This window comes from Micromys minutus (genome assembly GCF_963924665.1).
Source record: "Micromys minutus genome assembly, chromosome: 8".
NCBI lineage: Eukaryota > Metazoa > Chordata > Mammalia > Rodentia > Muridae > Micromys > Micromys minutus.
In genome coordinates this window covers 39,745,974-39,773,543 of record NC_137977.1, presented here as the reverse complement: position 1 = coordinate 39,773,543, position 27,570 = coordinate 39,745,974, and the positions used below count along the sequence as shown (strand labels likewise).

Sequence of the window (27,570 nt, the reverse complement as noted above, 5' to 3'; positions counted from 1 at the left end):
AGTCTTAGCTGGAATTAAGAGTGACCCTCTTACCTCTGTCGCCTGAGGGCTGGGATTAAAGGCAAGCACCACCAAGGAAGTTCTATTTAGTGATAATTTCTAATTGTCACTGTTGATAGAAGTGGTTTTTACTGGCAGTGAGAATGAAGGCTGAAGAAGACAGAAGTGACTTGTTTATATGTGCATGCAGGACATGGATGGCCTTTGTGCATTGTTCTTGCCAAGTTCTTTTCTGCTCTAAGATGACAGAGTGCGGCTTGTTGTCTGTTTCCCTTACAGAAAAGACTGGAAACTCAGAAGTAAACCAGCACATCTGTACAGGCACGGAGCCACCTGCATCTCCAGTTGTACTTTAATAGGTTCTCTCCATCAGACTGGGAGAGCCAGCCTCCCTAAATGAATGCTTTCCCTTTGACTCCTGTAGAACTCGGTGAATGCAGACACAGACTCATCTAAGGTTTGCTTTATTACATCCACTCTGAAGTATTTGGCAGAGGCTGAGAAGAGCTTCACCAATTGTCCCAGAACCTGGAAAATAAGTGGGTTCCTTTCTTCCTATTTGACTGAGAAGAATAAAAATATAGAAGATGAAACTCTGTGACAGATGTAGGATTATCATATATGTATGAATATATATATGATATACTTACTTACAGATATATGCATTTCATGAATATGTATTACATTTGTATATATGTATAAATGTATATTTCTGGTTAACTTTTACAGTGATTTATTTTCAAATATATAGAATATTTTTTAAGTCATTGAAGATGAACTAAATAAATGCATGTGTCTTCCTTAAGGCAAGATTTTGGGTTGAGCCTCTAATCTCATTTGTAAGAGTCAAGTCCTCTATCATTGACCTACAGCCTCAGCCATAAATGCACATTTCTTGTTAATAGAAGCAATCACTGGAGCTGGAGAGATGGCTCAGCGGTTAAGAGCACTGACCACTCTGCCAGAGGTCCTGAGTTCAATTCCCAGCAACCACATGGTGGCTCACAACCATCTGTAATGAGATCTGATGCCCTCTTCTGGTGTGTCTGAAGACAGCTACAGTATGCTCACATACATAAAATAAACAATTCCTTTTTTTTACAGAAGAATGAGAGAAAGAAAGAAAGAGAGAGAGAGAAAGAAAGAACGAGTTACTAGAGACTTGGGTTTTGGTTCTGAATCACAAAATCAGATCTGCAGCAGACTCAGTCTTTACAAACTATAAAATGGAGACAGACAGTGTAGTGTTTTTTCAGGCTCTCCTCCAGCTTTCTTTCTGACTTGGGGTGTGCGTCGGTGCGATGGCACTGTTTGTTTGTCTTGCAGCACTAGGAATTTTGGACCCAGGGCCCAGCACATGCTAGGCAAGTGCTCTACAGTCTCAATAATGCTTCATTCCTGAAGGACACGGGGTCATTAACCAAGGTCACGTTATAAGGAATTCATAATGAAAAAGGAAATCCTGGTTTTTCTTATTCTTTTAACGCTTACAGAAAGAGTAAAAGGTATGCAACCTCTGTGTGAGAACAGAATTACAATGTCATTTTCTTTTTATTCCATAAAACCCTGGTCTGCTTATACAGTTACTGCTGATTTGTGACGATGTTTTCTTTGCTAATTGCAGTCAACTCCTTTGAGGCAGGGGCCTTTGGTTATTTTCTTGTATTCTCTCAGTGAATACCTATTGTAAGGCTTCAGAAAAGTGGGCTAACAGTATCTAATGCATGTGACACAGTTTGGCAATAATTAAAAAGTGCCTTGAAATTTTATAAACTCTCTGAAATTCCAGGAAATATGGCTAAATTGAAAATAAAGGCACTCTTGCTCACTTTCATAGAGCATGAAGAGCCTGCTGTCAACAGGGTCTAATTCATACGTACCGAGTACTCATACGTATGTGTATCTCCCCTGTAAGACTGAATATGACTTTTTACCCTAAACCTTGTAAGTATCAAAACTGTAAGCCATGCATGGGGACCATGCCTATGATCCTAGCAATCAAGATGCTGAGGCAGGAGACTCACAAGCTTGTAGTCATTTGGGCTACTGAGCTAGAGTCTGCCTGGAAAATTGAAACAGAACATTCTGTGATGTTAGGTAACAGTGTGTTTTTTTTTAAATCATTGTTTTTCCTATAAAAACAGCACTCGTCATAGAGATATGGTTGATGCTGTTGAATATGCACAGAGCGCTTCAGGCTTCACTAGTCTTTATTTTTTAATCACAGCCTTGGACCATAATTAAAGACATCTGTGTTCCTATGAGCTTCCTTAGACACTTGCTTCCAAGTGACAGGTGTCTAAAAGATTTACAACATGGTGTAGTGGCCCAAGACATTAATCTTGGCCCATGGGAGGCAGAGGCAGAAGGAATACAGTGAGTTTGGGGCCAGCCTGGTATAAACAGGAAATTCTAGGGCTACATAGCTAAGGATATATACATCTTATATAAAACAACACCAAAATAAGATGTACAACACACACTTCTTAAATATTTTATTAAAGTTGTAGATATGTGAATAAAGGTGCCATGGGGTTGGGAGTGTTGAATTTCCTGGGAATTACAGGTACTTGTGAGCCACATTATTTGAGTGTGTGCTTGAGCCCTCTTTAAGAACAGTACAGGCTTTAACCACTGAGCCATCTCTTTAGCCACATACACTTTCATTCACAAAAGCATCTTATTAAGATACTTAGAGGTCAGCCATCATTTGACATATTTATAATAATCTATATTAATGCCCTTATCCTGTTACCTTGAATAATATCTGTTCAATGAGAGTATATATTTAAAAATATATACTATCAAAATAGATATCCTGAATGCTGTAGTAACTAATTTTACTGAATCCCTGGGTTGGCCGTCTATTTATAATTATGCATAAGATAGTTCCGCTGGGTTCGAAGATTGAAGTTCTAAAATTAAAAAACAAGCAGTGGGTGTTATAGAAAATATAGTGTAACATCCTGAGTATTTCCAAACGTGTTCTGATGCTCCATTTCTTTTTAAATGGGAATATGGGGTGGGCTGGGTCCACCAGGGCTCAACCCCGGAAACTCCATCTCCTGAGGTTAGGTATTATGTACTTGACTTTGATTCTCTCAGCATGCACTAGGGTGTGTGGCATGGGGAAATGGATATAAGCTAGAGAGGATTTCTTACGTCTCAGTTTTTCATCTGTAAAGTAGCTTTAGTATAACGCTTCATTGGCAGGGGAGATGGTTCAGTGGATAATGTACTTCCTGTGCACGTTGAGGACCTAAATTTGGATTACCGGTACCCATGTAAAAACTGGTATGTTGGTTACTTTTCTATTTCTGTGGTGGAACACCATGACCAAGGCGATTTACAGAAGAGTTTATGTAGGTTTACAGTTCTCATTCAAGGCCCAGAAGCTCTGGGGATGGAGGTTGGTTTGTGTGGAGGGGGTTAGCTAGTCTCCCGTAGAGGTCTCTGTAGGACAGCATTCTCAGGTGGGTTTAGGAAGAGAGTCTGGCAACAAAGACAGTTGACTGATCTCATGGTGCCCCAGCACCTTTAGTTCATAGAGTAGTGGTTCTGATGATTTCCTCTGCTCTGTCTCGGTTTCAAGGGGCTCAGGTAACAGAAGCAGGCAGATATGTGTACACTGGGACAGATGGTTATCAAAAGAGTTGATTTTATGATTTTATGGGAGCAACATCTTTAAAAATGTATTTTATGTGTACAGATGTTTTACTTGCATACATTGCTTATACCGTGAGTCCACCTGATGCCCGTGGGGGGTCAGAAGAAGGCACTGGATTCCCCACATCTAGAGTTTCAAAAGGTTGAGAGTCAGTATGTGGGTGCTGGGAATCAAACCCAGATCCCCATTAAGAATAAAAAGAAGAAACTATTATAGACTTTATATTTTTGCTGCATACGTGTTTTGTCTATATGTGTGTCTATGAACCAAGTGCGTGTGTAGTGTCTGTGAAGGCCAAAAGAGGTCACTAAGTCCATGTAACTGGCATCACAGATGGTTGCGAACCACCACGTGGATGCTGGGAATTGAACCTAGCTCCTCTTGAAGAGCAGTCAGTGCTCGTAACCACTGAGCCATCATCTCTCCAGACCTGTATCACTTTTGACTACACATTAATTGCTTCTGTGACAGGCACCCCTACCCTGTCAATGAGATCTACAGTTCCACTTTTAACCTAGGGTCGTCTCTCACTGAGGCACACTCTCCATGACACCAGTGATGCAGAGGACAGCTTGTGCCACTGGACTTAAGCACCTAATGTATCCAGGACATGGCTCCTCATGCACATCTCTATTAGGAGCCTGACAACTGTTCTTCACTGTAGATCCTCACATAAATTATACCTGCATGGGCTCTGAACTTCAGTTTCCTCTGTTGAACTGATTCAGGGACAGGGGAAAGTGTCTTCTGAATTTGTTCCAGTCAGGAAACATGTTGATTTTTCAGAGAGGCACAGACTAGGCCGTTTAAACAGAAATAATTTTTCCTACAACTCTCAAGACCATGATGGCGCTGTGAGCTCACCTGAGTGCTTCTAGGATGCCTCTTCTTAGTCTGTAGGTTGTACTTGATTCCTGCATCTTCACATGAACTTCCTTCTTTTCTGTATGTCTGTAGCCTACTTTCAGAACACCAGTGACCCTGAGTTAGGGCTCACCCCAACAAGTATGCATCCTCTTCAAAGTTTTTTTAGTAGTTATGGGCCTGGACTTCAGTGTAGCTGGGCGGTGCTGGCCTGTCCTTTCAATCCCAGCACTCTGGAGACAGAGGCAGATGGATCTCTAAGTTCAAGGTCCATAGAAGGAGGACCAGGACAGCCAGGGCTATTGCAGAAAGAAACTCTGTCTCAAACAAACAAACAAACAAACAAACAAACAAAAGATGACCCCAGTTTGAGCATTTTGTCCAGGCATGTTGACTCAAGTTTGAAATGCCAGCACACGGGAAGTTGAGACAGGAGGATTCGGAATTCAGGATTATCCTAGGCCACAAAAGAGGTAAGAGTTTGTCTCAACACCCTTTCACCTCTCACAAAATAAAACAAAACTAGTTTGGATTACATGATCCAGTCCATAACACGAGAGTTCATAAACATGGGGCATATGCTGGCTGGCGTGGCAGTTACAGAATTCTGAGGATATTGTCTCTGCTCCTCAGTAGCTGTTAGGGCTGGCTCAGGGCCACCCCAGTCTCCTTTTACCTAGAACAGCATCCAGTAGCACAGTGTTTGCTGGAGAGGGGTGTGGGTCCCTGGGCAGGACGTTAGGTGATATAAATAACTGTGACTCACATAGTAAAAGTGATTTAATTTCCTTGCAGTTCTGGGGAAGTCCTTGGACTGACAGTCTGGGTTTGTTGGTAATGCTTTTAAACGTTGTTAATTCCTCCTTACCCAGTCCAGGACCGTACTTTCTCTTTCTTAAACAAATGGAAATCTGGCTTCAGGCTCAGGAGCCTTTGGCAAACAACAACATCTCGGTTTGAATCAATTTTTTTAAGATTTATTTTTATTATTTATTTGTATATATGTGTCTTCTGCATTTGTCTGTGTATCCTGTGCTTGCAGAACACACAGAAGTCAGTAGAGGGCGCTGGATCCCTGGGAACTGGAGTTACAGCGGAGGTGTGAGCTGCTTGTGGTTGCTGGGAAGTGAATCTAGCTCCTCTGCAAAAGCCGCTGGTGTGCTTAACCACTTCATCCCGAGTGGTTTTTCTTTGCGTACTTATTCTCATTGAACTCACAAAGCCGTCTTGCATTCTCATTTGATACTGTTTTTCCAACCGAAGCTGCACAACAAAGCCATACTGTCTAAAAAGAAAATTGGTGTGCCAATAGGGCAAAACAATAAAGGTGGTTTGTCCTGGAAAGCTGCCCTACTGTGTGGTTCCTTGTTTCTCTAAGGGACGTTCCTTAAGGTGATGACACTTGTTGTCCCTCCCCTTTCAGTGTTTTGCTCCCAACCAATCTCCAGGTGCCATGGCTTTCCTCCTCACACAGTGATTTAATCGCTGTCTCCACCGGGGCTGTGAGGAACAGAGTATGGGAACGTATATATTCCGCTTAAATGCGTCCAAACCCTGTCACAAGGGCCGCGGAAACAAGCTCTTACTCTCAGACTGTAGTGCACTGTGCGCCTCCATTTCTGATTTCAGTCACGAGTGTGAACGCAGTTTGATGCAGACCACTACCGGCAAGCAACATTGCTTACCTGTATCCAAAATTCCAGACAAGTCCCTACCTTATCCACAATTCTTTCCCGTGCTTGTTTTATTTGCTTTACACTTGGGCTGTTTCATTCCTTCCTTCTCTGGATTCCTGGTTTGATGCTGTGTGCAGAGCTCAGGCAGCTCCATTAGGATGTTTGTGTTGGAGAGTTTGGCTTATCCTCAAAAGTAGTTAAATAACCTATTTGTGCAACTGTGAAAGTTTTAGCGGAACTATTAGTCTATGAAAACTGTGAATGGTAATTCTGAACAAGAAAAATGGCATTTCTGGAAAGAGCATTAAAACTTTAAAAAAAAAAGTATACGCAGAGTGGATTCATTCATGATTTGAAAACTATGCTCACTGTACAAACTATATAAACAGTGGCTAGTTGTTCAGTGGAAGAATTAGAGATTTAGTTTTATATTTTTTTAAAATAGTTTTTTAATGTGAAGCGTTATTATCAGTATGTGGTTGCATTTTGCTAGATGATCAGGTGGACACCATAGTAAAGAAAATTATAGTTGTGGATGACCTTGAACTCCTAATTAATCCTCTGGTCTTCATCACTAAAGTACTAGGCTTACAGAATTGCATCACCACACATAGTATTTATAGGGTCTGGGGATCAAACCGAACCCACGGATTCTGCGATGCTAAGAGGCAAGCACTCTACCTACTAAGCCATATCCCTATGGAGAAATACATAGCATTTCTCTAAATGCACTCAGTCCATATTCCTACATCTCTCTTCCTGATTATACCTTAATATCTTCCTTCTAAAAGTTTCTGTCAAACACTGCATTCGATGGGGAGGTGAAGAGATGAGGTTTTCAGCTATCACCAAGCACCAAAGACCTTAAAACTCAGTGAGAAGATTTGTACTCGGAGTCTGTTTTTGCCTGTAATGTCCTTGGCACTGCTCTTAAAATATCAGTGCTGATAAGAAGTGATTAAAATACATCCCTTGGTGAATAATTCATGTGTTACATCATTAAGTTGAAGAATTACATTGAAGAGAAATTGCAAGAACTCCTCGGAGGGGAAGCAGAAAATAAGCCTTGTGCTTTTTGAAGGCAGCTCGTTGTCAAATTGTTTGCTCTCTTTAAAAGATTGAGATAATTAAACTGACATTATCATTATAAAAAATGCAAGTGTTGAAATAAAACTAATAACAAACACAAGAGTAGCAGTAAAACTACGAAATTAAAGATGACACATTGGGCTAGACCCACCCCATCCCCCACTCCATCAAAAAAGAAAAAAAAAAAAAAGAAGAGACAATGAAGGCGAATTCTGTTAAAAGAAGGTGTGGAACTATCCCTTTTTGAAGTGAAATTGTTTCATTGTCTGTTTTGTGTCTAGGAGATCAGTACGTAAAGGAAGGGGGATTTTTCTTTTAAAGTTACATCTAAATTGGTTAGTGCCAAACTAACTGTGGGCTACAGTTGGTTAGAAAATCTTCTGACTTTCACCCACACTTCTGTGCAGTTTGTATTTCCTTTCCATAAACAGGCTAGTGTTTATTTTGTATCCTATGAAGCCTTATGCGCACTCCCCCTCCCCATCATCCACCACCTGCTTTAATTTGCCAGGCTTATCCATGTTTACATGTTATAATAGCCCAAGAAAGCAAAGGAAAAAGCATGTCCACAATAGCTGAGTGTTGATAAGTGGGACTTAAATGCATTTCTATTTTGTTGACACAGAAAGTGAGAGAAAGAAATAACTACACCAAAAGAAAGAACTCTTGAGTTAAGGAAAAGTCAGTTAAGTTAGTTCTGTTCTTTTCATGTACTTAAAGAAGGTAGTTATCTCCTAAGGTCTAAAGAAACCACATGAGCAGATTTGTGCTTTCTACTTTCAAAAGTCGAATCCATTGAGGAAAAAAAAAGTGCATTAAAAAAAATCTCAGTGAGTGAAATTTTAACTGATATAAATAATGTATCTGGATGCTATTATCTTTGAAAATAGTATGGTTGACTTATTTAGGGGCTGGGTGAGGAAAGAAACATTGTGCTAAGAAATGAGGAGGGAAACATGCTGCCCTGTTACTAGGTATCAAATTAAACTCCACTTGTCTCCAATGGATTTGGAGCTAATGAAAGAACTGGCTCCTCGGCAGCTCTACCCTTTCATATGACAATGATAGCATTAGGGACCCATACTCCTGAGAAAAGGTTGGACAAGGGGAGGGTTAATTGATCTTCACAGAAACACTTCAAGGGAAAGGGCAAGGAGAGAAACTTGACCACGTGTGTAAAATGAGTGCCCCCTAAGCTCTACTCCCAGAAGTGGCTAGCTATTGGATGAGGTTATGAGAAGGTTCACTGAGGTCCGTTTGTTAAAGCATTTAATACTCTTAAATGGGAACAGATTTGAGCCCTGAAAAGTCTGCTCAGCTTTCCTAAAATGTAGAAGCTTACTTTCATAAAAAACAAAAATTACCAGTGAACACTCCTGGGAATGGATCTGTGGCAAATTGGTTCGACTCCCTTTTGTTGATTCAGAGGCCGATTACTGAGATAAACAACTATGTGGATTTTAGTGTTTGAAATGTGAAGAAACTCTCAGGAATGTTACCATGCCTGGTGGTTCTAAGATGGTTCAGAGGAAGGAGAACGTTATGGAAAAGGTCTGCTGAATAAATAGAAAACATTGAAGTGAAAAAAGCCAATAAAACAAACAAACAAACAAAACCCTACTATTCACCTATAGCAAACTGGTACTATGATCTTCTGTCTTAAAGAATTTCACAGACCAAGACATGGTTTATGGTTTTGGTGACTATCCGGTGGAAGGTAACACTCACCTATCCTGTCAGGATAGGTTAGAATCCATTGTAACCCCATGTGTGCTACAGCCCAAGTACTTTTCAAGGCCTTGGGACTCAAAAAGAAAGTGAGCAGGGTCAACAGATCACAGAGCTTAACAGATACACCTCATTGTCACTTGTGCTAGCGACATCATTCATTCACAGATTTGGAATGCATTATAAGCCAACAGTGTTAAGGTGTCTGCAGGAAAATTAGTCAGAAAGTGTTCTTTTAACTTTGATCTGTTGAAGAGACCATTTTTTGTTGCGTATATATTTCTTTATCAAGGCAATAGGAACCAGTTGCCTTCATCTGGGACGGAGAAATAAATGCCTCACACCCCAGATCTTTCTTTGGGGCTGCTGTTATGGAGCTGTTAGATAAGAATTCATAGGAATGGCTGACAGATACTTTAAAAAATTAACTTATAAATTTCTTGTTATATCTGCAGGTATTTCGCATTTTAGATAATTTTTTAGATACTAGATTGTTTTTTGTTCTGTCTCTTCTAATGTTTCTCTCTTTCTTTCTGTCTCTGTCTCTCTGTCTCTCTCTGTCTCTGTCTCTCTCTCTGTCTCTCCCTCTCCCTCCCCCCCCCCCCCCTCTCTCTCTCTCTCTCTCTCTCTCTCTCTCTCTCCCACTGAGCCATATGGTCCCATTCCTCTTATATATACAACTTTCAAAATACTTTCAATGTTTGTTTTTGTCTTTCTGAGAATTTCATATGATATTTAGATCATATTCTTTACCCTTTCTTAGCTCCTCTCAGATCGTTTCAATCCACTCAACTTTACATTAGTTCTCTTTTAAAAACAAGACAAAAAGAAAAAGAAAAAAAGGCACACACACACTAAACGCAATACCCATGGAGTCTGCTTTGTTGGCCAACAGCTCCTGGGTGTGGGGCTTGTACTGGAGTGTGGTTGACATGCCCAGTGTTACTCCATTGGGGAAAATGATTCATCCTTTTCCAGAAGACACCTTTTCCAAATAGCTTCCTGGTTAAGGGTAGGAGTTCCTGTCAACTCCCTCTGTTTTGTGCTGCAATTTTGTCTAGTTTGAACCTGTGCAAATCTTGTGCGTGCCGACAGTCTCTGTGAGTTGCTACGTGCATCCTGTTGAGTGTGGAAGATGCTTTTATCCATCATCCATCAACTCTGGCTTCTACAGCCTTTTCTGCTCCTCCTCCATATAGATTCCTGACATTTGAGGAGAGGGCTCTGATAGGGGCATCCCGTGTATGACTGAATGCTCCCAAGTGTCTCACTCTGCACTTTGTCCAGCTGAGGCCAGTGTCTTACTGTGTTGCCTAGTGTGACTTTGAGTACAGTGTAGCTGTCGAGAGCCACCATGTGATTTCTGGGAATTGAACTCAGGACCTCTGGAAGAGCCATCAGTGCTCTTTAACTGCTGAGCCATCCCTGCATCCCCCCCCCCCAATCATCTCTTTATAATCAGCTTTTGTAGGTTTTCATTTATTGTGGTTTCATACACAAGTATAATGAACTTTGGTCACATTCATCTCATTACCTTTATCCCTCTCACATCTGCCCCTCCCCCTTTCCTGTCTCCTTTGTGCATATGCCCTACTGCATTTAATCAGGCTTGCTGCTGAGCAGGGGGGAGGGGAGGGGCAAGGGCAGTTGGCTACTACCTAGACCCTGAAGCCCCTTCTCCCAGCAACCACTGACTACGGTTCCTCAAGGAACTCCAGGAACAGTTGGTCCTTATCTGTGATGGAATGTCACTGGGTCCAGTCATCTGCAAGTGTTTTTCAGGTAACCAACCCTGTGGGTTTATGGAGACAGCAGCCATGTCAAGTTCAGAAGACATTTCACGAGCATTCACTGGCTCTGCCATTCTCCCTTCCCCTCTTCTATGTTCCCGGAGTCTTGAAGGAGTTGACGAAGATGTCCCATTTAGATCTGAGCATTCAGCAATGATTGAGTCTCAGCATTTGACCAGTTAGGAGTCTCCTCATCCGGGGCGAGCTTGTTCACTACACACAGAAGCTTCTCTGACGAGGCCGTGGGTACCACCAATTAACGTGTGTTAGCATACATGCTTAGGAGGCAGTGTTGCACCGTGTCGCTGAGGAAAACAGCAGAGGTAGGCTCCCTCCATGGACTATGTCCTCTCCAGTAATGGGCTTCTCACCATGTTTTCAGTAACTCAACTTAAGTTGTGTTTTCTATATGTTCCGACCGAGCCTTCCCCAGAATTGAAAGAGGTTGCCTCCCTGTGCAATTTATTTGTTGAATTCATTATATCAGGGAGGAGCACAGGACAGCATCATATCCTCCCAGTGAATTTATAATATCTGCATCCCAATGCCCTTCTGACACCTTCAACAACGTTCCCAACAGACACTGCCAGTTACACAATCCGGCGGTCCCTTAATCTACTGCAGGTAGAAGACAGCCTGGGCTAAGGTCTACGTTTAGGGCAACCTGGGCTACACAGTGAGATCCTGTTTTAAAAGTAACAGACCAACACGCTTGCTGACTCAAGAATGTCATTCTGCCAGTGGCATAGTCTCATAAATAAATAAGTGTGTGTGTGTGTGTGTGTCTCCAGGAGTGTAAGAGCCTTGTATGTGGTACACTAGCTGCAGCATGCATATTGAAGTCAGAGGACAACTTTATGTAATGGTGGTCTGCATCCAGCTTTACATGGCGTCTGTGGATGGAGCTCTCAACCATTAGCCTTGCATGGAAATTACCTTTATGGACTGGGAGAGATTGAAGCAGTGGTTCTCAACCTGGGGGTCGCGACCCCACAGCTACCCTGCGAATTAGATGTTCACCTTCATAACCATAACATCTCCGTAACACCCACTTTTTCTTTTCTTTTCTTTCCTTCCTTGTTTTTATTTTTTTCTTTTAAATAGAGCTTCATGTATCCCAGGCTGGCTCAAACTCACTCTGCAAAGAGGCTGGCCTTGGAACTTCTGGTCTTCCTGCCACTACCTCCAGAGTGTTGCAGCTAGTGTGGCCACTGTTAGGCATTGATAAGGACAGAGCCCAGAGCCTCCTGCATGTTTGGCATGTATTCTCCCAGCTCAGCAGCATCCCTAAGCCCTGAAGTTGCATTTTCTATGGCTTTGTCACAGTTCCAGAACTGTCCCTAGGTCTGCCTTCTTCTTCAGAGTAAGTGATGACATTTCCCTCCACATTACTCCTGCCCTCAGAAGAGCTACTGAGACAAACAGGCCGTTTCGGAGCCCTGTCGCCACACCCAACAATCACGCACAAAGCAGGCGCCACAAGGATAACAGGAAAAAAAAATGCTGCTGTTCTTCAGCCCTTAGGTTCAACCCAAACTCCCTTTAAGCTGAAAATTGGTTCTTGTAGTCACTGGATTTTCCCACCCTAGAAACAGAGTTTACCATGGCCACGCTGCGTTCTCATCCCAAGCAAGTACTGGGGACGTCCCAAAATACTGGGAGAAGTCTCGCCAGGTTTTGTCTTGCTGGTCACTTAGGAGATTCGAATCATCTGAACCTGCTTGGTTCTTGGAAGTCTAGTGCGTTTGTTGATCTGGCCTCAAAGCAGAGGCTTGTGAAACTGAGGCAAAGATCCCCGCCCCCATCCCTTTGTTTGTTTGTTTGGTTGTTGTTTTTGCGCTGCTCTCTAGGGTTCGGCCTGGGAATAGACTGTTACAACCTCCTGCCACACTCACTCCGCCCAGTTTTAGGTAATCTCTTCCTGAAAACACTTCTCTTTGCGGGCTGGAGGCGCTAATTGTGATAAACGCGTCAGCAAATTGGGGCTAGAGGTTAACTAGCCCGCGGGCAGCGCCTGCTTTGTTGTCGTTGCTGTTTTACACCGAAACTCATTCCCCAGATTGTAAAATGTGGATGGTTTTCACAGCAGAATCTAGAATTCCTGCTTCTGGGGGAAACTGGAAGATTGTGGTAAACAGCCATAGTGCCAACAACCAGCCTGGGAAGAGCCACCTCCTGCACCGCTGTGGAGTGTCCCCTGGGCTCAGGGACCGGCAGAGTCACCGCTCATTCCCACTGAGCTGTTCTGGCTTCATAAAAGCCAGAGAGTAAGACTGTTTACAGAACCTTCCCTCCAAGGACATAGGTCTAGGCCAAGTTGAGAGAATAGAAAAAAAATTGGTTGTCTTTGCAGACCTGGAAAGAGAGAAATGTGAAGATAACTCTATAACAAGTGATCTTTTAATATTGAAACAAAAACCTGTCACACTGAGAGGTTTTAATTGTGCCCGGGCCCCTCCCAGAAAGGTTGCTGCTTAATCCTAATAAAAAAATCTCGTGAGGCTAAAACACTTGCTGACAAAGAGGACTGACGTTTAGAGCTCCAGAACACATACAAAATGCCAGGCAGATTAGACTAGCAGGAATTGGTGAGCTCAGGGTCGTTAAGAGACCCTGGCTCACTAAATACATAAAGTGGCCAGCAATTTAGCAAGCTGTCTAGTTATGGAGCCATTTCACAGAAATGAATCCATTTGCACCTGTATACATGTGCCCCAACACATGTGGATGCCCATACACTGATACATACCACACACTCAAACATAGGCAAAACAAAGCAATGTAAGTACAATTAACCTAAGCCGGGCAGTGATAGCAAAGGCCTTTGGTCTTAACAACTCTGCAGGCAGAGGCAGGTGGATCTCTGTGGGCTACAAATCAAGTTCCAGGACAGACATGGCTACACAGAGAAACAGTGTCTCAAAAAACAAAACAAGTTAACCTAAGTTTGCTGATGGAAGAACTGAGGCTCAGACCAGAATTACTTGGGAGAGTCATGAAGACAGAAAGTCGTGCTCGGAACTCCGGTATTCCTGATACCCGGCTTTCTGAGTTTTGAGTTCTACAGTCCTAAATGGGTATTAGTGGCTCTTTCTCAAGAGATTAAAGACACCATATTTAATTGTCTCATTTACTGATACAGGATCCTGGTTTGAAGGGCTGTTTACCTTGCCACTGATCCAGTGTCTTTTCCTCCTCCCTTCCCTGCCCTCCCTACTCTCCCTCCCCTCCCCTTTCTCTCTCTTTCTTGAATATTGTTAATTTTTGACAATTTTATATAATGTACTTGCTTGCATTCCAATTCTCTCTCACTGCCCCTAACACCCTCCAACACATCTGACTCCTTACCTTCACGTCCTCTCCTTTCTTTTGTCTGTCTGTCTGTTTGTCTTTGTCCTGTGGTCACTGAGTCTGATTAGTGTTGCTTTCTGGGATGCTGGCTGATCTTGTCTTGACCAGGTGGAAGTCTAGCCCGTGTAACCATAACCACAGTAAGTCCGATGGTCATGCCACACCAGCTGTCACAACACTTTATTCTTCAGGTCTCACACTCTTTCTGTCCTCTCTTCAGTGGTAGGCCCTGAGTCTTGGAGCAGTTGTCTTTCTGATTTAGAGTCAGGGTCTCACTCTATAGCCCAGGTTGGCCTAAAATTTACAGGAATCCTCCTGCCTCAGCCCTTGAGTACTGGTATCACAGAGGTGTATGCCTCCATACCCAGCTCATTCCTTCTTCCAAATGGTGGCTGTTTTTCTAAGCAGTTCTCAAAGGTCAGTTTCTGGTATGGGATTTTTACAAACAGCATGTATTCAATAAGTGTGCTAATTTTATTAGTCCTGGGAGCTCATTTTAGTTTTATTAAATATATATATATATATATATATATCTGGGTCTGTTTACATACACGGAGATGGTCTACAGAAAGGAAATACTAATATAATTTATAATCTCTTCTGTAGTATGCCATAGAAGTTGTTGAAAATAAAACAAAAATACTACAAAGTAGGGTTTATCCAAAATGTGAAATAGATATAGAAAAAAGGGGGGGCTGGCTATGAACCGATGTCTCTTTGATTGCAGAAATTTATGGAAATAGAAAGCTACCTAATACGATTAGTAGGTTGACACATTAGTGAATTCAGTGACTGTCAGTTTGAATTTGCATTCATTGTATGCTCATAGTGCCAGGATGAATCTTCCATTGTTTAATAGATACAAGTTACATATGCTATAAACATTTTCTCATGTATTTGGATACAGTAATTGGTACTTCATAAACCTGTAACAAAATTTCCTCTCATGAACTTAAACTAATATGTGATGCTTTATGCTAGAACCTAAGCCTCTTGTTTAGACAACAGGAAGGGAATTAGATTATGGAAGCATGGTCTTAGATGATGATGGAATTACAGTCTGTGAAAATAAAGGCACCACGTAAATGGTGCTGGCAACTTTTCAGCAGCTCCAGTGAGGTGACTTTACAAATGACGTTTAGGGAGGAAATCCTGACACAGAGAGCTGAACGGCTACTGCAAAGGCTCAGCGAGCAAAGGCTCCTGCTGCCACGCTTGACGACCTGAGTTTGATCCTAGGATCCCACACAGTAGAAGCTGAGAACTGACTTCCAGAAGTTGTCCTCTGACCTCTAAGTGTGCTCCCACAACACACACACACACACACACACACACACACACACACACACAAGAGAGAGAGATCAAAAATTTTACTATAAGAAAAATATCTGTGTGTGTGTGTGTGTGTGTGTGTGTGTGTGTGTGTGTGTATTTCACATGTGTTCATGTGCTCTTGGAAGCCAGAGATGTCATTGGAACTCCCCATGGCTCGGGAATTAGTTGTGAGTTGCCTGCCTAGGTGTCAGGAACTGAACTCAAGCCCTGTGGAAGAGCATCAAGCACTGTTAACTTTGAAGCCATCTCTCCACCCTTCCCTTCTTACTATTTTTCTGGAGTGTAGTGATAATCGAATCTGGGTTTTCAGCCTTGATGGAAATCCTAAAGAAAAATAAGTGTATGTTTTAAATAAATATAAATGATAAAACGTCAGTTTTTATAGGCATGAGATTATTCATGTAAAAAGATAATATTTAACATAACACCTTGGATAGAAAAACAAACAAACAAACAAAAAACAAAAACAAAAACCCCCAAACAAAGAAACCTGCTTCTCACATAAGCCAGCCCTGATTCTTGTTACTTTTAGATAGCCACAAAAGAATACAGCGCTTAACAATGCAAACAAAACTGAACGTCACTTCTAGTTTTATATGAACACCACATTTCAGAAAGAACTCCCAGGATCCCTGAAGGGCTTTAGGGGTAATCTAGCTCAGTCTCTATATCGTTTCCTTTTGGAGACAGAAAGATCACAGCGTAAAAGATAGCAGCAGGACCCAGAGAATGAATTATAATCGCTCTCAAAACATCTAGGTTTACAGAGCAAGAAAGCAGCAGGTGTCAGCATGCTTAGTCCTCTACTTGATGAGACCTCGCTTCAGCTATTTTATTTTTCGCCCTGTTACCTGTTATTGTGTTTTACTTTTGACTTTCTGGGAGGAATTCTTGCAAAGGTTAACTCTTAACAGTGTCCACGACCGCTCCAGCCGATTCACTGTTTAGGCTTTAAATTAGATACTCTTCAGAATACGTCTAAAGATCGGAAGGGGAAATGTGGGTTCACGGCACTTTCCACGACTTAACTAGTTTTTGGCCTTGATTTTGCAAATTTACTAAGTCTGCCTAGAACTTACTCCTTTAAATATTCTCGCCCACGTGACAATGTTTTCTTTTTTCCTCTCCTTTGAGAGGTGTTTCTAAAGTACCGTTTAATCTGGGAGAGATTACGTCAGCGCCAGCAGTTACAGCAACTATTTATTGACGCTACTTGTTTTCATAGGACGTGTAGTTGAAGTGATGAGCATGAACAGTTCACACTCAGGCCATTATTATTTGTGTCTGTGTGAGACAATACATTCAGTTCTGTGGATGTCAGGTGCCTGAGAACTAGCATTTTAAAAAATGCTATTGCTTTACTTCTCGCCGAGCATAACGCTCAAAACACACAGCCGACCGACGCAGGACCCGGAAGCGTTTAGAGCTGTGGTGCGCTTGCGCGGCCTGCGACGGGGGCGGGAGGAGTAGTGGTTGTTGAAGTTTCCTGCCTTTCCGCCTGCGACCAGCAGGAGGCGCTGCGGGCTTATGCTGCCCCGTTTCTCCAGGGCTCTTGGAAAGAGCGTCAAAGGGCGGGAGGTGAAGCCAGCTGATGGGGCGTTCTATCCTCGACCGCCCTGGTCTCTATCGCCCTTTGTCCTCCAGCCTCCCCCGGGCTGTCGGCCTGCGGGCCTGGTTGCTAGGCGGAAGCGGGGCGCGGTGGCGTCCGCTGCGGCTGCCGGGGCGTTTGAATAGCGGCTTAGCAGGCGGCAAAAGGTGCCGGGGAGGCGGGCTTTTTGGGCTGCAGGGCCGGGCAGCGGAGCGGCGTTCGCCGAGTCGGGGCTGGGTTTAGGGCCTAGGCGGCGGCCCCGGGAGCGGGTCCGGCCTGCACACCTCACTCGGCCTCTTTCCTGCAGACCCCGCCGCCGCGACCATGGTCCCCAAGTCCGACCAGCTGCTCATCGTCGTATCCATCCTCGAAGGTGAGCGGCCTCGGGTTTTTTTTTTTTTTTTTTTTTTTTTTTCTTTCTTTCTTTCTTTTTTAACTGCTGCTTCCCGAACCTCAGCAGAGTAATGTGTGACCGAGGCTTTGTTAACCTTACGAACCCTGTCATCTCTGTTTTTGTGGTCCCCAAGGACTTGTTCAGTTGCATGGAGCGAGGTCTGTTAGGCAATTGATTTAAACGTCTCTCCGGGGAACGTGAGTGCTATTAGGGATAAGTGATATTTAGCATGACTAGCCGTAGCCCCAGAGAATGTAGAAAAAACGATTTCCATCAGAAGCAGCCTGTCGATGGCTTTTATATATGAGCTAAAAGTGCCTGCAAAGCATGTTCTGTTCAGCAGTCCCCGCTAATGCCATTTGTAAGAACTTTGCCACTGACTTTAATACACGCTTTGTACCATTTCAGATATATTGCCGAGACTGTTCCCTTTATGTGTCTTGATGGCCTACCCAGGGGACTACCGTGGTTAAGGTGCATTAAATGATCCTTGCATGTTTGTTGAGTGAGTTTATCGGGGACTTACTGAATGTCAGGCGCTGTGCCCGAAATGCAGGTGGCTCAAGGTCTAGAAGCTTAGGGAGTAAGTAAAGTGGGTAGTGTGGGATGACCACCTCTTTTGGGGAATGGTTTCCTGAGGAGCTGGCAGTTATGTGGATCTTGAAGCTAATTAGGAATGGGTCCTCTGACAAAGGCTGGACAGATGGTCTGTCTAGCTGCATAAAGCACTTAAGGTGTGGGGACAAAAAGACATGCTTTGCTCTCAGATTCACTCAGCAAATGCTACTTAGATTCATTGTAGTTAGCTGATTGCAGCAAAGTGAGGTTTCTTAAACTAGAACAAGTTACCAGTCAGGAGAGTTTAACCACAAGGTGTTGTTGGTCCAACCCTTCTCCCTTTGGGAGAAGTCTGATACTGTTTGAGGAGAGGGAAGAAAAAACAGTGTAAAGATAGTTTCTGAGTTTTGGAACAAGAAATTGACCAGAAGCTATTAAATAGTAGGGACAATAATAATAGTCTCTTTACTGCTTAAAAACACAAGATTGAGCAGGGAGTGGTGGCTCAGGCCCCTAATCCCAGCACTCAGGTGGCTGAGAGCAGGCTAATCTCTGTGAGATCAAGGCCAACCTGGTCTACTATTGATTTTCTGCACCCCACAACAAACAAATGAAAAAAAAAAAAACCAAAAAAATTCCCAAATAAACAAAACTCCACAAGGCTGAAATAATCTTCTAATAGGTTGATGGAGCTGTTAAATTTAAAACTGGGCCCGTCTCTATAAAAAAAAAAAAAAAAAAGGAAAAAGAAACTGTAGTGGTTTCCTGCCTTCTGAGATATAAGGGTCCATAGTGTGTAAGACACTGTATGTTGACTGCATTATAATAATGTTGTGACACAGACCATAAATGTGGGTTTGTAAGTAGAAGTAGTGATTAAGTGGCTTTTTTCTTAAGCACCAGATAGACCAGGGTAGAAGAAAGTCACTTCTGAGGACTATACAAATCCAAGATAACAAGAGTGAACCTGGCGGGTGGAATGAGGCCGGAAGAGGAAGGTGAACATTTAGGAATGTTTTACTTGGTCAGAAAGAACCAGAGTGAATCAGCTTTGGAGGACCTCAGAGGGAGTGTGTTACTCTAAGCAAAGTGTTCATGGCTATAGTCTTACCTAGAAAAATGAACTTAACTCGTGCTTGGTTTACAAGTTGTGTTCAGGAAAGAGAACCAGGAGTCAGGGATGTCGGTTAGGTTGTTACCATAAACACACCTAAAACTGGGATAAGGTCCTCTCCCCAGCTCTGGTAATGTTACATTCAACCTGGGCACCTAGGATTTCTCACCATCCTTGATTCCCTTTCCATCCCTATCTCCCAAACGATCACCGAGTGTTGATTTTATTTCATGTTGATTTATACACAGTCTCCACTGCATGCCTGGGTTTAGACTTCACTGTCACCCAACCTGTAGCAATGATCTCAGTCTGTTTTCCTAACATTTTCTTCCTTTTCAGAAATAGCTGCTGCCCTGAATTACCTGGCAATGATCTTTCCGATCCATAGATAGATTTTTTCAGAGTTCTAAGAGGTTGCTACAGAGTTCTTGGAGTAGTAAACATGGCCGTTCCTGTTAGGAACTTCTGCCCACCCTTTAGGTTTCCTATAATGCTCCTTATTAAAAGGACCTGAATTTTTCCATCAAAAAAAACATGTGTGCTGGGTTCCAGGAGAGAAACACGGGGCTTCTGTTGTCTGCCTTCTCACTGAGGTAAAGACAAGGCAGCCTGGGGGAGGAAAGGCTTATCCCATCCTACATCCAAATCACAGGTCATTATTGAGGGAAGTCAGAGCAGTCCATGGAGGACTGACAATGCTTACTGGTTTGCTTCTCATGGCTTCCTCAGCCTGCCTCCATTTGTACGACACAGACCACCTCACAACTGTCATTTGTCAAATGAATGGCCCACAGACTTACCTACAAGCCAATCTGATGGAGGCGTTTTCTCCATTCAGGGTCCCTCTTCCTAGATGACTCCAGCTTATGCCAAATGGCAAAATAAAACACAAAAACAAAGACAACCAACTGAAAAATCCTAACCAGCACAGAGTTTAAAATAAGAGCCTCAGGCTGACTTTTTTTTTTTTTTTTTTTTTTTTTTTTTTTAAGATTTATTTATTTCATGAGTACAATGTAGCTGTTTTCAGACAAGTCAGAAGAGGGCATTGAATCCCATTACAGATGGTTGAGCCACCATGTGGTTGCTGGGAATTGAACTCAGGACCTCTGGAAGAGCAGTCAGTGCTCTCAACCTCTGAGCCATCTCTCCAGCCCCAGACTGACATTGTTAAAGGATGTTTTCAGATTTATTTACTTACGTATCTGTGTGATTGTGTGCACATGTGTGCATACCTGTTCATGTCTTTAGAGACCAGAGTTAGCTTTGGTCACCTCCTCAAGCACTCTGCCTATTCTTCCTGAAGCTGGGAGCCAGCCTACCACAGTGATCCTGATCCTGGTGTCTCACAGATGATGCTCTAGGACCTGCAGTTACGTCACAGGATGCCTGGCTTGCTACTCCAAACTCCTGTCCTCAGGACTGAGCAGCAAGTCTGCTTCTTGTCACATGGTGCAGTTCCTTTTCGGCCTCTTCTGCTGACAGACCCTGGCTAGCGTTTGTTTTGGGCTCTCATTATCCAGGCTCTTGATTTCCACTTTGAAAGAGTTGAGGTTATGTATGTGCACCATCTCAACAAATTTGGTCTTTTCTACCCTTTTAATTTCTAACCAAGGGTAGAGCATGTGTGTTATTTAACTGTGGTTAAAATTCTCTTCTCTATGATTCCCGCAGCAGAGTAGAAGCCACATTCATTGCCTCAGTGCAAGATGTCTGGGGTTCTTATTTGCTGTTTACTTTCTTCCAGTTTTGAAATTTTTCTTTCTTGTAGGCCCTTGGTTTTCTTTTTAGGACAAGTACATTATTTTTTTTGAAGCCATTTATTTTTGCCATTTATCTTCTTTTTAATGTACTTTTCTGTGAGCAAGTGAGTGGTGCACTCCTGCTGTGGGTCCTGATAACCTGTCAGCAATGCAGGCTTTCAGGCCCACCTAGACCTGCTGAGTCTGAATCTACATCGGGACAGGATCCGCAGTGATCCGTAGTCACATTAGTGCTGGAGAAGCAGTTAATTGCTGAATTACAGCTTCTAGTTTATGAAAATAAGTGAAGATGCATTTGTGAGATAATTTATACAATATGCCAGTCAGCTACCTGGAGCACACATCAATATTTAAACATACACTAAGTGATCCTACTTGATTTCTGTTTGTGTGTGCATTCTTTCTTCAGGCCGCCACTTCCCCAAACGTCCAAAGCATATGCTTGTGGTGGAGGCAAAGTTTGATGGAGAGCAGTTGGCTACTGATCCTGTCAGCCATACTGACCAGCCAGAATTTGCTACTGAGTTAGCCTGGGAGATTGACAGGAAAGTCCTTCATCAGCACAGGTGAGGCCGCTCTTCACTGTGTCAGCCTCTTTGTCCTTTCTATGTTTTATAAGCTTTTTATGTTTTATAGCTTACTGATTGTTTTGTTGTATGTTTCTGCATTTTTGCTTTTGAGACAGGGTCTGTCTTAGTTTCATTTCATGTTGTGATAAAGCACCCTCATGAAAGCAACTTAAGGAAGAAAGGGTAATTTTAGCCCACAATTCATGTTACCAGCGTCACTGTTGGGAAGTCAGGGCCGCAGGAACTGGCAGTGGCTATCACACTCCATCTGCAGTAGAGGAGAACACATGCATGTTTGCACTGAGCTCACTCTCCCCACTCCAGCAGTCAGGGCACCCCACCTGGGAATGCAGCCACTCACCATGAGTGCGCCTTCCCACCTCTGCTGGACTTACTACATTATCTTAATGAACTTTATGACTAGAAACAGTCAAGAATAACAGTACTTTTATTTATTAAATGATTAAAAATATATTCCTAAAAACTGGACATAGTATGGTTTGCCTTTTATCTCAGTACTTTGGAGGTGGACGAGTTGAAGACTAGCTTGGGCTACATAGAACCCTGTCTCAGAATAAAAGAACCTACCACCATCAAAACTCCTGCATAAGCACTTCAGAACAGAAAATTAGTAAGATTCAAAATTCTTACTGCTTTTATTGCTAGATTAGAATCTGAATTTATTTGAAGGGCTGTTCTTAATGAATGTTAAAGTTTTCTCTTTGTACTGGCATTCAGCGTGTTTACCTAGGCTGAGTTTTGTTATGAGATGTAATTTTATAAGCACCATGTGATACAGTCCTTTCGTTATTTAGGCTAAGAATTCCTAAGTGAATTTTGTGCTAAGTGGAGTTAAAGAGAGAGTCCCTTGGGTCAGTGTTGCCTGCGTCTGTTCATCTCTGTGTATGAGCTGGAACAGGGTTTCCCAGATTCACAAAAAGACCACGCTACCCCCGTCATTGTCATCTAACAGAGCAATGCCACGTGGTGTAGTACTAAATTTTAGTGGTTAGATTTTGTGGCATTTGATTGTTAAGTTTACTCGTATTTTTTATTTTTTAGCTATAAAGCTGAAAGCAAATATGTATCTTTTATATGGGATAGTACTGTATAAGAAAAATATTTTTTTGTCATTTTTAAATATTCATGATAATCTCTGACTTGCAGAGGGTCGGATATATCACAGAAGAATAGACCTAGTTGGTATACAGATAAATCAATAAAAGTAATAGTTCTTTTCAGTTAAGGCATTGTTTAGAAAATACAAACTAGATAGAGTTGGCCTAGCAAATGTGCATTCTGGAGGATAACGTTATCTTAAGGCTTCGGTAAGCTAGCTTAAGACAGCAAAGTCTCACTGTTTCTTACGTACACCACTGTGCAGGCTACAGCGCACTCCTATCAAACTCCAGTGCTTTGCCTTGGATCCTCAGACTTCTGCCAAGGAGACCATCGGCTACATTGTCTTGGACTTAAGAACTGCTCAAGAAACAAAGCAGGTATTGTCCTTTTGGCTTTGTTAGTTATTACAATAAAGAGTTGATTAAATAAATACCATAAAGAGCAGAATACCAAGCCAGTTGTAAATCATGGCCTCAGGATGATGTATAGACTGATGCTTGAGTTTTTGAGTTGGATTTGAAAATTCCAACCTTTACTTGTTCTTATGAGCTGTCTTTCTCCAAGAAACTTGTTCTGGAGCTCAGACCTGTGTAAAGTGACTACCATCCGCGGCATGGGCTGAGCGTTTCTCTTAGATGCTTGTCCAGTGCCCTTGGTTCAGTGAACATTCTGCACCCCTCTCTGTTTTCCCAAGTTCTAAATCCAGAAGTCTCCTAGACACTTTTCTGCTTCCTCCTTCACAGCCCTCCGGTATAGGTGATTTTGTGCACTTGTGACTTCCCTTCATTTTCACCTCTGCTCCATCTAAGGCTCCGCTGTTTCTTACCGTGGCTATCACCTCGTCCTGGTTGTCCCCTTGATTTCTACTTGTATCTGATTCTTGTAGCTGAGTTACTCAGCTGTGTCTCCTAAATCCTGACTCAGGACACTGCTTTCATCTTCCTCATGAAACTTGATACTTTTCCAGCACTTTTGAGGCTGAGGCAGGAGGATTACAAGTTTGAGGTCAGCCTGGACTACATATATACTAAGACCTTGCCATCTCCAAAATAATTCCTAAAAACATTTAAAAGTTTGTATCAAGCCAAAATAGCTGATTTTAAAAGGCAGTTTGAAGGACAGCGGTCTGGCCCTGGTGCGCAGACGTGTGCCTGTGGCACTGAGAACCCTCCTGCTGCCTGTGGTCACACTCCCCACAGCATCTCAGCTTCTCAAACGAGCCACAAAAGCCTTGGGTGGTGATGCACCTTAACCCCAGCTTTGGGAGTCACAGTCAAGTGGATCTCTGTGAGTTTGAAGTCAGCATGGTCTTCAGAGTGAGTTCTGGGACAACCAAAGATACAGAGAAGACCCTGTCTTGAAGCACCTCCCCCCCAAAAAAGCACCAACAAAATTGTACCAAAATAGACAGTGTTTGTTTTCTGTTCTGCTAAAAACATTGAGTAGGTTTGTTGTTGCTTCTGGCTCTGCGCCGAGTCTCAGGGCTGAAGCTAGGGCCTTTTTCATGCTAGACATGCATCCTATACTGAGTTGTATCTGTAGCTCTTACTTATTTTGAGATAGTCACACTGAGTTACCTCTGCTGGCCTTGCCTCCTAAGTAGTTGAGATTACAGGTTTGCCTTAAGTTTTCCTTTTTATTGATGTGCCTCTTTCAGGCTTTATAAATCTTATATTTTTTATATTATTGTCAACATGATAATGTTATTATGATATTGGGCTCTTTAAAAAAGAGCCTAAAGGTTTTTATAGAACTTTGGAACAATAGCTCATTTAAGGACAGGCATGTGGACCAAGGTTAAACTTGAACTCCAGGCACTCTTGCCTCGGCTTCTTACGTATATAGCACCTTGTGCCAGCTACATTAAGAAATTTAAACTTTAAAATCAGTGTCTTCTCAATCTCCTTCATTGTTGTTGTTGCTTTTCTTTCCATCCTTTATTTATTTTTAAATTATTTGTGTGTGTCTGAGTGACTCTTCTTAAATGTGTGTATAGGTGTGAAATGGCATCCCTGCTGCCTGGTTCCTATACCTGTGGTACATCTTGTCCTGGCTTGAGCCATGTGTTCTGGTTAATCTGGGCACTGGAAATTCTGAGTGTGCGGTCTTGGGGGTGGTCGGGTAGTTTAGTATGCCACATCCTTGGAGAAGGCCTTTGCTGTCAGAATCAGCCCAGCAAATGGGTCATGACGCAGAACCGAGCCTTTTCCTTAACATTCTGTGCTATTGATTAGTGGTGCCTCAGTCACTGTTGAAATGCTGTGAAGAGACTGTGACAACTCTTGTGAAGAAAAATGTTTAATGGGGGCTTGCTTGCAGTGTTAGAGGCTTTGCTCATTACTGTTGTGTTGGAGCATAGGAGTAGGGCAGCAGGCGCGGTAGGCACAGTGCTGGAGGAGTCATTGAGAGCTGCCTCTTGTTTCACAGGCCGGCAGAGTGAGATTGGCCTTGGTATGGGCCCATCCCCAGGGACACACTTTCTCTAACAAGGCCACATGTACTCCAATAAGATCACACCTCCCAATCCTCCTAATCCTTTCACACGGTTCAACTCCTCAGTGACTAAGCATTCAAATATATCAGCATATGGGGGCCATTTCTACTCAAAGCACCGCAGGTCATAACATTTTCATTTTCTTAGTTGTTAGGAACAAGGTAGAGTAGAAAGAAGAGGTCTACAAGCAGCAGTAAGCAAAGGGGTTAGTGGAACGGATGACTAACTAGGCTTATGCTATTGACAGATGGCATGATACCGGAGATAAAAGACTGAAGGTAGATCCATATTGTTTTCTCCCCTGTGATATTTACTTGACAAAGTGTTGGAATGGGAACAAAGATGACCCTTTGAATACTTGAGTATGTTTTGTGAATGGAAATGTAGTTGATGGCTTCCTAATCAATATTAATTTCTTTTGAAGAAAATGTGAAAAGAAATTTTGTACTCTGAGACAGGGAGTCACTGCAGCCTTGGGCTGGAGCTCTCTGTGTAGACAGGTTGATTTGGAACTCAGAGATTTGTTTGCCTCTGCCTCCTTAGTGCTAGGATTAAAGGCTGTGCCACCCTATGCTGCGTTTATATTCTCTTAGGGAAAAAGTACTGAGAAGGCTGCAGGGAAAAAGTGAAAACCTCAAAGAATATTCTGAGTACTTAACCCTGTAAACATCATGGTGCTTTCTGCTTTGTTATCTAGGCACCCAGATGGTACCAGCTGCTGAGTAACAAGTACACCAAATTCAAGTCCGAGGTACAGATAAGCATCACTTTGGAAACAGATACAAAGGCACAGGTGGATAGTTTTAAAGCAAAAGGAGCCCCGCCTCGGGATGGAAAAGGTTTGTACATCCTCTTGGTCGTTTCTGTTGTTGTTGTTTTGCTTTGTTTGTTTGTCTTGAGAGAGGGTCTGAAGTAGACCAGCCGGTCTGGACCTCACTGTGCAGCTGAGGCAGGCCTTGTACTCCTTGTCCTCCTGCCTCTGCTGCTTGGCTGTTTGGGTTATAGGTGCGCACTGGAGTATAAAGAGTTTCTTACACAAGGTCCTCTGTGCACTCACTTTAGGGAGGTTGTGTCCTGGGAGCGGTGCAGGAATATAAGCTGATTCAGCAGTGTGCCAAGTATTGTGGGTACATGTAGCATGTGTGACACTTGTTTACAGGTTAGCTCTTACTTACAAATCTTAGAACTTGGGATAGCATTTGTTTTCTTTAGAGATATTAGAATGGAGAACACTGTATTTTAAAAATTGTTACTTAGAAAAGGTTTCTTTCCAGGATTAGTATAAGAAAACCCTCAAATATAATATGTTTATTTAGAATCAGAGTCTCATTGTATAGTTTACTTGGAGACATATATGTGTGTGTGTGTGTGTGTGTGTGTGTGTGTGTGTGTGTGTGTGTGTGTGTGTGTGTATGTATGTATGTATGTGTGTGTGTGTGTATACATAAACTCACTGAGATTTGCCTGCCTCTGCATGCCAAGGGTTGGGAATAGAAACATGCACCAGCACACCTGGCACACTTAGCCATCGCAGCGAAATTGGAGAGTACAGACGGTTCCCATACCTTCAGTTTGTGTTCATAGGAGTAACTCGTCCACCTCAACTCAGCACTCCAGTGTTGGTGCAGTAATGAACCATCATGGATGCATTCTCACCAGAAGTCCAGTTCGCATTCGATGTCAGTACACACACGCGTACACGTGCACACACTTTAATTGTCTGTATGTATGTCTTATGTATTCTGTGTGTGACTGGTGCTGGTAGAGGTTAGAGGGTATTAAATCCCTGGAACTGGAGTTACAGTAATGAGCTATCATGTGGGTGCTGTGAACTGAACCCTGCTCTTCTGCAAGAGCAGCCAATGCTGTTAACTGCTTAGCCATCTCTCTGGCCCAGCTTTCACTTCTGGTGTTGTCTGGTATTTGGGTTTTAGTAACTGGATACTAAGTTGGTGGGTTTTGCTTAGGGTGATGCCGTGTGCCCAGTGTAGTTGAATTTAGAAGAGGCTCACTGTTGTGCGTTGGGCTCTGCCTGGTTGGAGTTTAGGTTCACCCTGAGAATCATTCATGGGAAAGGGACTTAATTTCTAAAGTCCTGATGGAATTTAGAATTGGGTCCTTTGAGAACTAACTGGACTGCAGGGCTCTGCCTTTATGAATGAACGAATTCTGTTCATGGACTAGTGGATTCTTATGTTCCTGGGAGAGTGAGTTAGGGATCATTAGAGTGGGGTGGTCTTTAAAGTCATAAGCCCTGTACTACCTCAGGACCTGAAGAATCCCCATTAATAAGTGTCTTACAATGGTCATGACTTCTCTTCCATGAGAACTGTAAGATATTTTCTTTATAACATATTGAGTCTCAAGTACTGTGATGCAGTAACAGAAGATGTACTAAGACAGCTATTTATCTTTCTTGCTCTCTGTATGGCTTTGCCTCCCAGGTCAGACTACTGGAATCACAGTTT

At 42.7% G+C, this 27,570-nt stretch overlaps 1 protein-coding gene across 1 annotated transcript in view; it reads left to right on the top strand.

Moving 5' to 3' along the window:
* Positions 1-17,409: 17,409 nt before the first annotated feature.
* CEP120 (centrosomal protein 120) overlaps positions 17,410-27,570 on the top strand; it is a 63,646-nt gene continuing 53,485 nt past the window's right edge. Inside the window, exons 1-4 of the mRNA XM_080920133.1 lie at positions 17,410-17,461; positions 21,327-21,483; positions 22,871-22,985; positions 25,800-25,941. Of these exons, the coding sequence (XP_080776259.1) occupies positions 17,413-17,461; positions 21,327-21,483; positions 22,871-22,985; positions 25,800-25,941 (463 nt within the window). The 5' untranslated portion in view covers positions 17,410-17,412. The remainder of the gene's footprint in view (positions 17,462-21,326; positions 21,484-22,870; positions 22,986-25,799; positions 25,942-27,570) is intronic.